The 13,035-nt window shown below is 39.8% G+C and overlaps 1 protein-coding gene across 1 annotated transcript in view; it reads right to left on the bottom strand.

Moving 5' to 3' along the window:
* Positions 1–13,035, bottom strand: part of TET1 (tet methylcytosine dioxygenase 1) — an 84,743-nt gene that overhangs the window by 32,649 nt on the left and 39,059 nt on the right. Inside the window, exons 4-5 of the mRNA XM_088144319.1 lie at positions 8,798–11,309; positions 7,684–7,774 (exon numbers count right to left, since the gene is read on the bottom strand). Of these exons, the coding sequence (XP_088000445.1) occupies positions 7,684–7,774; positions 8,798–11,309 (2,603 nt within the window). The remainder of the gene's footprint in view (positions 1–7,683; positions 7,775–8,797; positions 11,310–13,035) is intronic.

Below are 13,035 nucleotides of genomic sequence, written 5' to 3'. Positions count from 1 at the left end.
CTTCTAAAAATGGCAAATTCTCTGACTTTGAAGATCCTCAAAACCTTAGATTTTAAGGGCAGTCATCAACATACCTTTCCAAGGATAAACAGAGCATGCTAATGCATTTCCTAACAGAGGACCTTCACAGAACAATGTAACATGAAGACGCCCTTTCTTACCCATTGCTTAGAATTTAAGCTTCAAAAATAACATCTCCCATGACATGGAAGAGAATCATGACATGGAAAATCATAAAGTATCTGAATTATCATTACTTGGGAAATGACAATGGAACTGCTATAAATGCTTCTTCTCCCTGTATCTCCATGCAAAAATGTGGCACGATGCAAGGAAAATTGCAGGTTGAGAGATGGAATGTGATTAGGTTGTCACATTAAGTTATTATTTTTGCTTAGGCATATTTGGGTTTGTTGTTCTACTAAAAGCACATTTTATTAATTCCGACTAAGAATTAGTTTCTTAACTACCACAATAAGGCCTAGTGGTAAGATTTATTCACATTTCTTACAAACCTGGTAAGAGAATAATAAAAGGATAAAGATAAATGGGATTTCCTCTTGTCCTGGAAGACCCCACAGGTGAGGGCAGCCTCCTGAGAATGCCCCCCCTTGTGTATTCTTAGTTGGTACCCAAAGGAAAAGATCCAAGAATACAAGAAAATCAGGAGAAAGGGGTGGGAGGCAAGCCAGAGGATAAAAGGGTCATCACCACAGCACTTCCAAATAATTTTTCTTTTTCATTTTTATTCAGAATTTTTACATAGAATAAAAGACTAATCAAAAGGGGGAAAAAGAGAGAGAGAGAGAGAGAGAGAGAGAGATCAAGAAGCGAAAAAGAGAACAGAAAAAAACCTAAAGTTTAGAAATATGCCAATGACTTCTGACCTTCAACAGATAATTACAACCTTATTACCCCTCCTCTTTCTTAGATGTTATACAAATCACTTCAGCCCCTCATTTAATCCACATCTTTCTTAATCATCAAATCCATAAATCATCATTTCATTTCTTTCTTCTTTCAGCAAAAAGTCCATATAAGGTTTCCAGTCTTTCTAAAAAGTTTTTGTTGTCAAATAATGATTTTTGTAAGCTCATGCCCAACATTAGTTGGGGAAGATAGCAATTATTCCCATACTTAAATGTAATTTCATCAAGTCTTTGGGTCAATATTGTGCCAGAGGGCAAGGCTAGAATTAAGGGGTGGAATTTGCAAGGAATTAAATTTCATCTATGCATCTATTGAAGAAATTTCTTAACAGTAATTGCTGTTCAACAGTAGACTCAACTACCTCTAATGAGGTCAGCTCTAATAGGTAGACCAGACCAGGAAAGCAACTCCACAGGAAGGCTTTTATAGAGATTGGCTACAACAAAATCTTGCAAGTCTGATTGTGCAGTACCTCCTCCCCCTTCTTATATTCCAATTAGACAGGAATTCTGCTTGAGACACTTCCAAATGTTATCTCGTGGACTTAAGAAATGCTTCAGGCCCTTTTGCCTAGGCAACAGATCCTGCCTATCTCTGTCAAGGTCATCTTCCTTACCCCTTATGTGTGGGCTCTCCAGCCTTGAAAGTACTAAGCAGAGATTATCCAGCATGCTGTCATTACATTCTTTATAGCAGTGTTTCTCAACCTTGGCCGCTTTAAGCTGTGTGGACTTCAGCTTCCAGAATTCCCCAGCTAGCCCTGCTGGCTGGGGAATTCTGAGAGTTGAAGTCCACACAGCTTAAAGTGGCCAAGGTTGAGAAACACTGCTTTATAGTGTAATACACTCTGAACAAGGATATGGACTAGATAAGCTTTCCCCAACTTTGCTAGAGAATTCTGATGAAGTCCACGCATCTAGAAGGATTCCTAAATTGTAGAGGTTGAACTAGAGGATTTCCAAGATCCATTTCTATGTGTAGAATGCTCCTACTTTTTTACCTGTCATGTTAGAAATCCTCCTTTTACTGCAAGTGTCCTGTATTACTCAGGTTGCTGCTGTGGTGCCTGTGGGTTTGCAACAATGCTCAAGAGTTTCTTTGTTGGTTTCAGCAGGGAAAAACTAAGTTCTTTCCATTCTGGACATCACCTGGTAAACTAGGGCTGGGATGAGAGCAGAAGACTGCAGTAAACACAGTTCTGGTATTTAGCCCACCATTCCTCCTCCCACCAGCTTAGCAGACAACATGAAGAAAAGGAAAAACAGCTCCTTTTTCTTCATTTAAAGAACAGTCACTTGGTGCGAGATGGACTGTTTAGCTAAACTTCCACTAAATGTGCTCCAGCATATGACCAGGCAGCCTACTCATAACCCTCCCCCCCCCTTTTTTTTTTTGAGAAAGTAGAATTAAGCTTTTCTCTTCACAATGCCACCTGGGAAACCACTGAGATCATTATTTCCCAGTCACTCATCCAGACTCCAGCATATGTAGGAGAAAAGAGACTAACCTGATTTTCAGTCTCTCTCCTGTTCTCTACAGGGCTTCAGAGCCAGGACAGAGAAGGAAGAAACTAGGAAGCAAGGAAAAAACAAAAACAGTAACGGTGCCTCCTAGGGCAGCTTCTGAAGAAGGAACAAGCTAACCACATTTGTCCCCTCTTCCTGGTGGGGAGGTTCCTGGAGCATTCTGTTTTTTTCTTTCTCATTCTGGGTGGCTCAGGAGACATCTAGCAATACAGGGGACAAGCAGGCACCCGGTTCTGTGGAACAGGATAAACACCAGCATAACCTGAGCAACCTGCAGGGGGTAACCCTGTTGCAAATTCTGCTGCTGCTCTACCAAAGAACTTGCACTCAAAACTCCTTTTTGTAGAAAATTCCATTGAACTAAATGGAACCTTGGAAAATTTAAGTAGAGATGCCACTGGGCAAAACTTTCCAAGGTTCCATTCAGTTCAACGGAATTTAGTACAAAAAAAGGGTTTGGAATGCAAGTTCTTTTCTATTGTTTCTGCCTGGAAGGGAGAGTCTGTATTTGGCATCTTCTTGTTCTGCTGCCAGAACAAGCTAAATCTGTTTACCCTTCGGTATTATTCAAAGTTTGGAGGAAGTCTTTCACCCCAGATTCATTTCCTTGGAGTTGTAAATATTATGAAGATACTGTGTCTCTTCAGACAAGACCTCAAGTTGAATAATAAAAAAAAAAAATCAAAACAAAATTACAACAACTGGAAATTATACTTTCAATGGTTGAAGAAATAAATGTAATTTATGTATCTTTATTATCAGAAATATTTACTTTAACAGTACAATATTTTATACACACACACATGCATTATGAGAGCCAGTTTGGTGTAGTAGTTACAGCACCAGGCTAGAAACTGGGAGGCTGTGAGTTCTAGTTCTGTCTTAGGCACAAAACCAGCTGGGCAACCTTGACCAGTCACTCTCTCTCAGCCCTAGGAAGCAGGCAGTGCCAAACAACCTCTGGAATCTTGCCAAGAAAACCACAGGGACTCGTCCAGGCAGTCGCCACAAGTCAGTACTGACTCAAAGGCACCTCCCAAAAAAAGTGCATTGTATCGTGCATACCCAGTAATGTTCAGTTAAAAGGTGCCACCATGTGGAAGCATTCCTTCTTTAAGAAAAGGACAGCTTTTTCTAAGAGTTTGCCTGTTCCCATTCAGTTTGTGTAAATACCTGTACAACGCATGTAAGAATTGCTAGCCAACTAATAATAACCACTTTTAAATAATTAGAAACACCATCACTTAAAGCAATTAATTTATCAAAATAGCAGGGTTCCAATTAAAACGTTCCACAGACACAGGCAATCTTCAGAGTTGAGATCCATTCTCTGCTACTCTAGAAATCAGGACTACAAGCGCAGTCCAACATGCAAGGAAGTGAATTTCAGCTGAAAATTAAGAGAAGCTCTCTTCCTTTACTCAACCCCCCTTTTTAAAATTTCTTTATACAATTTATATGCCACTCAACTCTCAAATGACTCTGGGTGGCTTAACTAGATAAATTTTATTCATTCCAGTCCTTAATTAACTTCTGGGGGGCTGACAATTAAAATAAATGGAAAAGGGAAAAAAACCCCAGGAAAAATACAAAACACAAAGAAATCACAAGCAGCCCCAACGACAAACATGAAAATGAACAAGAAAAACCCTCACAGAGCACAGGAGATGGGCAAGATGACCTCTAGGAATGTTCTAAGTCTCTGACTGTAACCAACCTAGCAAAAGAAGGAACTTCTTAACTGAACAGTTCCAGAAGCAGCCTCTGCATTAGTTCCTGCTGTTTGACAACCTCATCATAAATAAATGCTTACAATAAGGATTTGTGGGATATTCCTGATCCCAATTCCAGATAGCCTTCCCAGTTATCTGTGTTCTATGGCTTCTTCACACGTTCATTCCTCGTTGGTCTGTTTTGGGGCAGAGGCTGTTCTTTCAGAGTGTCTCCGTGAACAGAGGTACCTACCTACAATTATGCTGAATCCTCCTCCTTGTTTCTCTGTATCTTTATTCCTGATGGTGCCACTTGAAAATATGGGCATGTGCTTCAAGCCAGGTTCTGACCTAATGTTGCTTTTAGGCAGACCTTTTTTACAAGAAAGTAATACAGAGAACTGCACAACTTCCTTCTCTTTGATCTTGGAACCAAAAGGAAAAAAACCTTTCTCCCCCAACTCCTCCATCTTTGTAACTAGTTATTAAAGCTGAAGAGACAATGAAGGAATTGCAATTGAGAAAACAGTCGAAATCCTGCTAGGTGGGAACAATCCTTAGGCATGGATAAACAAACAACCTGGACTGTTGGCCAGTGCCAAGTACAAGCAAATATGCAATTTGGATTTGAAAGAGCAGGCACACATTTGCAAGGGATGTAAAATTCCGTTTTTCTTTTCAGGTTCGCACAGGGTTATCATCTAGCCAGTTGGTGCACACTGGCTGTTAAATGCCAACTGCCCTACTTCCCTCTTTCTTGCTCCCCTTTCGCGCCCTGTTTTGTCCACATTCTCCATCATTTCCCAGTTCCAGGTAAGAGCATGCAACATTGCACTAAAGCAATGCTAACTGATGGGGGACATTCCAGAGCAGCTGGCTGGACCCAGATAGGGTGGCAGGAAGAGAATGGCATTTGTTCTGCTATACTGTAATAAAGGAAACACTGGAGTCTTTTAACACAAGTTGCAGGGAAGCAAAACAGAAGCTTTTTGTGACTAAAGTATCACCACAGTCACACTCATAAGAATCACAGAAGCTAAGCAACTGGAGAGAAGGAAAACAAATTGAGTTTTTAGCAAGCAGGTTAATGGGCAAACTGCAATGCAGATTGCCTTCTGTGAATCAGATCTTCGGGTAGGTTAAGTTTATCTCATGTTAAATATTGCTAAAAATAATTTCTGATGTTGACAGCTTGAGTTACAGTTTTCATATCACTTGCTCTGTTCACGTTAAGCATTTGAACTTGAACACGTTGCACAAGAAGGCTTTCTGAAAGAGTGCAGCATCAGTCAAATTATCAGAAATTTCATTCTGATGTGAGATTTCACCAGCTTCCCAGAGGACTTTGATTGGCTAATATGGTAACAAGATGCTGAATTAATCCAGGATGACTTTATCAACTTTGAAGCTTAAATCAACCTCCCGCAATTGGTGCCCTCTAGATGTATTGGAATTACAGCAATTAAATCCTAACGCCTCTGAAAGGAACCAGATTGCAGAAGACAAGTTTAAGGTTTTTGGTATTTAGATCAAAGTTATGAGGCCTATCTAATCCACAAAGGGAATATGGGATTGCTGAATTTCTCCCACCCAGCACACATTCCACAAAATTCAAGAATTGGTGCTTGTTCATCAGTATTTACTTATTTGATTTAAGGCCACCTGACTCCTGAACAATTCTGGGTAGGGTACACTTTAAAAATAGTAAATACGAAGAGTACACATGCCCGGACACAAATGCCAACAGTTCACTAAATACAGGATTGTTATCACTGAATAATAATGGGCACAGGCATTTAAAAACTGATTCTGGTTATTTGAACTTAATTCTAGTAACACAACGGAGGAATAAGTATAAGAACAATGACCTCCAAATCCAGCCTATGGCACCTGAAGCAACCTAGTTAGATGAGAGAGCCCATTTAAACTGCTCCGAGCTTTCCAAAGTAAAGTATGGGTCCAGTAACTAAATGACATTACAAGTTGAATTCTACAAGGTACCATCAAGTAACGAACCCCTAGATTATTGTTACCTCAGGTTTCCACTTTACAACTGGAAAACTGTTGAATTAACGGATGAAATTAATGAAACAAAACTATGTTGTGTTATCATAGAACATAGAACACAGAGAGACCCCTATCCTTTTAGCCTTCCAGAGGGCTGTGAAGACCTGGCTCTGGGCAAGGATGGGGGGTTGCGCTATGAGGATGTTCAGTCTGGCGCTGGGGGGAAGGGTAGTTTTTAACTATGTTTTATGGATTGTTGTGAGCTGCCTAGAGACACTGTATGAGATAGGCGGCCATGTAAGTCCTATAAATGAATGAATGAATGAATGAATGAATGAATGAATGAATGAATGAATGAACGTGAAACAAAAAGGAAGGGAGAGGATTTGATAAATCTGAATGAAGATGACCTGATCTTCTGGAGTGGAGTTGAGGAATATATGCAGAGGTGTGGGTTTAATTATGAATGACAGGACTAACATGTATGTCATAAAGTATGAATTACTATCATATGGGTTGTGAGAACATAAGAAAGTACAAATGCCTAGGTTTGGTGAAGGTTGCCTGTTATGTTCCTGTGAATGATGATAATGAGTTGAGTGTTGAGAAAAGCTGTGCAACATTTTGAATTCAAGGGAAAAACTATTCTGTTAGATCACGTGACTAGATGAGTGAGAGTGAGTTGGTGTGCAGAAAAATAGAGTGGGCTATGTGAAACCCAAGACTGAATGAAAAAGAGTGAGTTTTGAAAAAGGTCTGTTTGTTTTCAATATATTAAAGGATGGCAATGGGAACTGGAGAACAGGACCTGACTGAGACCCACAGACATCCTGTGCTTTCTCTCACCAATGCAAAAGTAAAGTGTGTTATGTAAACAGAGCTCTGGGCAGACAAAAATGTCCTAGGCTTATGGTAGTAAAATAGTGGGGGGGGGGAGGAAAGATTTGGGTAACCAACATCTCTTGTAGGAATGCAAGCGTCTAGACACGCAACAGGCCTGGGTGCTCTGGTACTAGTGCAGTGCCATGTGCAAAACAAAGGCTGTGTTCATAAATTATAATTGGAACAGCTTGTTGCTGCGTTCATATCTTAATTTCTCTCAAGAAATTGTTCCATAGTATAGTCTTCAACTACCCTTATGGACTTGGTTAAACTGCTTAGAAATGAACAAGGAAGAGATAAATTCTTCATATCTCCATAAACCATGTCATGACTTTCTACCCAATTCCCAATGGTAACAGCCACCTAAAGGCAGATGAAAATATTCAAACTATTTCCTAAAACAGACTCATACTTGCTAGGAGTAGTGTTCTAGTATATAGTGTAGTTCATATGCAATGGCTATCGTTCAGATCCAACATAACAAAGCAAGAGAGGGCCACAGAAATGTAACAAGAACGAAGTAGGTTACACATCAGGTATGCTACAACTGCTATTGCCACTCACATTTTACTACATCATGTATCAATTTGATTTTTACTTATTAGCACTGATATTTATTTCCTCACCTGTCCTCCATTATTTCTCTGACTGCAGCAATACTTGGGCCCGTTCCAAGGTGTGTATAATATGGCCCTTCATCCTTCTCTATGATTTGTTCTACAAAAAAAGATAAAATAGCTGTTAGAAATATTAATTACATGGACATTCAGAAACACTACTTAAATGCCTGCCCAATTACAATTTGTTTTACCTATCTACAACTGAGCCTTATTTGACTCAGCTAATCTATTCTATTAGTAATATAAAACACTTCTTCTATTAGATAAAATTCATTATTATAGAATTCTGGAGTTCAAACACTGGGATGGGATCAACAACTGAGTTACACTCTGACATGAACAAAGAAAGATTGCACAAACACTATCAACACTTTGTCTTCGGTGGGCTTCCAAACCTTAAAATTGGTAATAGTGCCATATAAGTAAACGATGCAGGTGGTTTAATTTGTTATTTATCAAAAATAGAGTAAAATATTTTGATTTTTTTTCATATTTTATTACATAGAAGTTAAATACTACAGAGTATTATATTGCCATTGGAATTCAATGTGTTGGGCAATAACACATAGCAAGAGACCTATGGATTAAGAGTTACCTTCAGCATTAATAAATGCTGTTAGTTATAATTTCTACATATTCTGAACAAAATAAAACAATTTCCCTCCTTATAAGCTATGGAGAAGAAGGAAAGATAGGTGAGAATTTTGTTAGCTCTTATTTTAAGTACTCTTCTTCAAAAGGCAAGTATTCACAAATTGGTGAAACTCAACACTAACAGGTTTTAAATTCAGGAAAAATGAAGAAATCCAGATACCCAAGAAGATATATGCCCAGAATCTGCAGAAACATAGGGGACCTTCTTGTCTATGGAATAAACTCACAAGACTTCAGTCTCAGCACATATAAATAACTGCAAGTTTCTGGAGAATTCTGACCTGAGGAGAAGAAAGATTTTAATAGAAGAGAATATGTGTAGCTCAGGGTTGAACTGTGGAGTCCTTGGTGCTCTCTGAGCTTGGTGGTTTTCTTGCAGACATTTTATTACCCGACTAGGTATCATCATCAGCGCAGGACAGATTTTAAAGTTCAACCATGCAAAAATAAACCAAAGGACACTTACCCACGCAGTCACAGGTTGGAAAATTACTCTGCCCTTTCTTTGTAGGTGTATCAATTAAATTCTTTGTAGGGGTATCTAAGAATGTCATGGGAGATTCAAGAAAACTACTGAGTGTATTCTTTGTTGGAGAACATCTTAAGTTCCCAGTACCCTGATGCTTTTCAGTCTCTACAGTTCTTAATGTTGGAAATGTAGCTTCACTTACACGCTCCACATTTCTAAGAGTATGCATGGTGTCCCCTGGCAAGGCATCATCACCGTTAAGGGGGATCAGTTGCAGATTTTGATCCTTTTGTTCCACAGTATCCTGTGGTTTAGCTTGGGTTTCCTCATAGATGTCACCAGTTCTCTGACTGAAGATCTGAGAAAAAGGATGCATCTGAGGAATATTCATGGTTTGTTGTACCTGAGAATTCTTGTCTTTTTCTGTAAACATCTGCCCGTTTTCACTTCCTTGTTTTACGCAAAAGTCTGTTTTTAAATGAGGAACAGTCAGCAGATTACTAGAAAGCAGGGCTTCATGTGGAAGAGCCCCTGGGATCCCACTCTGGCTGCTGGTGCCTTGTGCATCACTGGAGCCCATTGTTTTAAGGGGCTCTGGCACCATTTCACAGCCTAATGGCTTGTTTTTTAGTCTGTCTTGTATTGAGGCCGGCAAAGGCCTATGGAATATTATCTGAGTTTTGGGAAGAAATAATACAGCTGGTTTTTGCTGGGATGACAAAGCACTCCGATTTCGTGCCTTGTATACTTTGCTTTTGGAAGATTTTTTTCCCAAGGCTGACAGCTTTGAATCTTGTGACACAATGCGCCCAAGTCTGCGCAGTTTAGAAGGCTTTTTCTGTATGTCCTGCAATTCACTATACTGGCATTCTTGCTGTAGCTGACTTGGTTGGTCAGGGATGACTTGAGGCTTCTTCTTCAATCTTTTGGCCCTCGGTACTGATTTGTCATTCTTCCGAGGAGGCTGCCTTTGCTTGACTAACAAGGAGCTGTAATTGTTCCTCCCAAATACCGATTGTTTCTTCTGCAATAGGCACTGATCCTGTTTATTTTTTGATTGCATATCAGGTGGTAATCGGCTGAGAAGCGATGTCTTCGGATCGGGGCTTGTTCTGCTTGATTCAATTATTGCTGCGAGTTGAGTTAACTGGGTAGCTACCTCTTCTTCATCTTGGCTGTGAACACCACCCCTAAGTACAGAATTACTTTTTAAGTTCAGGTTGTGAACAGCCTTTCCCTCCCATTTGCCAAGCATCTCTCCTCTGTTCCACCATTGTCTGATAGTACTTGAGTTTTTGGAGCATGGCCCAATAGCAGTTTTATGATGAAGAGGATATTTCTTGGTAGTAATACCTGAATTTCCACCAGACACTAAAGCCGAGAAAGATTTGGTGTCTCTTGAGGCGCAATGCAATCTACGTTGTAAGTGAGATGGACCTGGAGATTTACTGGGGAACTCAGAAATAGCACCTGGACCCTTGTAGAGCAAACCCTTAGGGTGGATTCTTCTCTGTGAGGCAGGATGAGAAAAAAGCTGCTGATCTTTTTGTGGGCAAGTCCCTTTTATTACTTTCAGTGCAGATGATTTTAAGGGACATGGATTATCCTTTTTGTAACTGTTCAGCAAGTGTGATGTTTGCTGCTCTAGACACTCAACTCTCTCTGATTTCGCTGGTGAAGGAGGTCCTAAAGGGACCTCTGACAAACGTGTTAATGCCTCAATAGCTACAACCTGTTCCACAGTTAAATTTCTATTTTTAATCAGAGATAAAAAAGTTGACTGAAGTGACAAATCTTCAGGCTGGGAATCTTTACTAGGGATATCTGAAGCACCATCATCAAGGCAAGCACCTCTTTCAAGCACAGGAGCACAGGGTGGCTTGTCCTGCAAATGTAAAAGTGAAATGGTTTCCAAAAGTGAGTTTTCAGCTTCCTGAATGGCATTTGGGTTTTCTGCCTGGAGTCCTACAACATAATCCTTCTTTTCTGGAATAGCACCACATGTTCCAGTTGCCAAAGGGTAGATGTTGTTCAGCTGAGCAGCTTCCCTCCAGGAGGCACTGGAGCCGTCTGCCAGCTCTGCAGTAGTGTTCACATCTGCTTGTTTCAGGGTGCTCACATCTGATTTCAGTGATGTGTCACATTCTGCTGGTGAATACGGTATGCTTTTAATGCCATTTCTAGCGGTATGTGCAAATAATTTGGGGGGCTCATCTATCATGCTGGAGGAATAAACCAATTTTGCATCCTTTTCAAAATGCTTTAAGTTCTCATCCCTGGTTCCAGCTTTACAGAGATCTCCATTCACATGGATGCTAAGCGATGGCTTTTCATTCTGCACCCACTTCTCAGTTTCTAAGCCGGCCATACTTCCTTTTTCATTTGTCTGCACATCTTCCCAGGGCAGTGACTGGTTGGCTTTCAACTTGTATTTTTCACCATAGCCATATGCAACACACTCCACAAACTCCGCTCTGCAGCCATTTACTAGTCTGCTTTTCAGATCTCCCTGCAAAACAGTACGAATACATTTCAGTGAATGCTCTCCAACACGGGATTTGATAAACAGAAGTCGTTCTCATGAGCAATGCAATACAGATGAATTGGCGGTCTCATATGAAAATTTACGTTGACTAGCTGACTAGATGTATTTCGAAATAAGGGCCACCAAGATCAGATTCTGGAACCAAGGTACCGCTTACTTGTAAGTAATTTATACTAAAATCTACAGGCTATACAAAAAGCAGCCACAATACTGGTTACCAAGGATTTGTCTGTTTTGTATTCACACAGACACAGTACAGTAACAACAATTTCAAATAAAATAAAGAGAATTGCAATCTATCCTTACTTTCTTTTCTCATAGAAAAATGCTTAACTAAATATGTATCTTTAGATTGACCTGGCAGTCCACAAGTTGAGGAAAATAACAATTCAGAGACCCTGGGTCCGTATCAGAGAAACGCAGGAGAGAAATGGAACGCTGATTATGCTGAAATGTATAATTCTGAATTATAGTAGGAAAACAGTCTATGAAACATCTGATTTTGAACAACTCAAGAAAAATATCTATGATACTCAACTGACATTTTTATTGCTAAAGCTTTATCCACACTGTTGTGAATTTGTGATCAACTAAACAAGATAGAAATGTTTTTGGAAATGAAACTAAACCTTCTGAATTGAACCAATGAATTAGTAATAGGCAGTTTGAAGCTTTGGGGTTTTTTTCTGTTGTTGTTCTTTTTGCCAGTTATGGAAGAAAAACACTGAAACTGAGGCTTCAAACAAGGACAAAGTAATCTTTGGCACACTGTATATTATCAGGCCTCTAAGTAAGGTGGCCACAAAACAAAACCATTTGTAATATTAGAGCAGTGCTATACAAAATGAGAAGTCAGAAGACACCCATGAAGAGGAACTGAAATTACACATTTTCTCTGGCTTTATAGTTCAAAGCCAAGCAACTGAAGCATTTACCCTGAGTACATAACCAAATTATAGAATTACAGCTGCCCCAAATGAGATGTTTGTCAAAAAGAGCTGGCTATATTGTTCCCACAATACTAAGCTGCAACTGTAATACAAATGATGGAAGCATGACTATTAACCTTGGAAAGAATGAAACTCCATAAAGCTGTTGATGCCCTGGCAACATTAAAATATTGGTTTACAGAATGTGTCTTTTGGCTTTCCATTTTATGTGCCCTCAAAACCACAACAGGGGGAAGGGAAGCCAGCTTACCAACTCCACGGGTAGGTATATATGGGAAGGAAAAAACAGAACAAAGTTTCAGTGTTTTAAAATTTCATTCACGGAAACTGTCTCACAGCAATTCAAGGTCTGTTGCTTATCACGGGCTCCTAGGAGAACAATAAGTAAGAGATACTAAAAAAGAGGTTGGTGGTGTTGAGTGTATACTTCCTGTAGATTATTAGGGTAGGTTAGCAGGTTACTTAGCAAGCACAGTTACTTTGGGTCTGAGCACCAGTAACTGTGGCTCCATCAAAATAAAGGTAACTGGAACTTCTGAGGCTAACATGGGTCATAGCCTGCCAACTCCACGAATGGAAGCAACAAGAAGACCAACAATTCCAAGATGTGTGTATACAGCAGGAGGGTCAAGTTTCAAAACTGTTGTGCAGATGGCTCTACATTCATCAGCTCAGTTTCCTGATGCGTGTCAGGCAAATAATCATTGAAGCCATACCAATTCTCTCAAATAAGACTGCGC

The sequence above is a fragment of the Python bivittatus genome, unplaced genomic scaffold (genome assembly GCF_059951505.1).
Source record: "Python bivittatus isolate LINGU-HERP-01145 unplaced genomic scaffold, Pbiv_v1 ctg000400_np1212, whole genome shotgun sequence".
NCBI classification, from domain to species: Eukaryota; Metazoa; Chordata; class Lepidosauria; order Squamata; family Pythonidae; genus Python; species Python bivittatus.
This window is presented reverse-complemented; position numbering and strand designations above follow the sequence as displayed.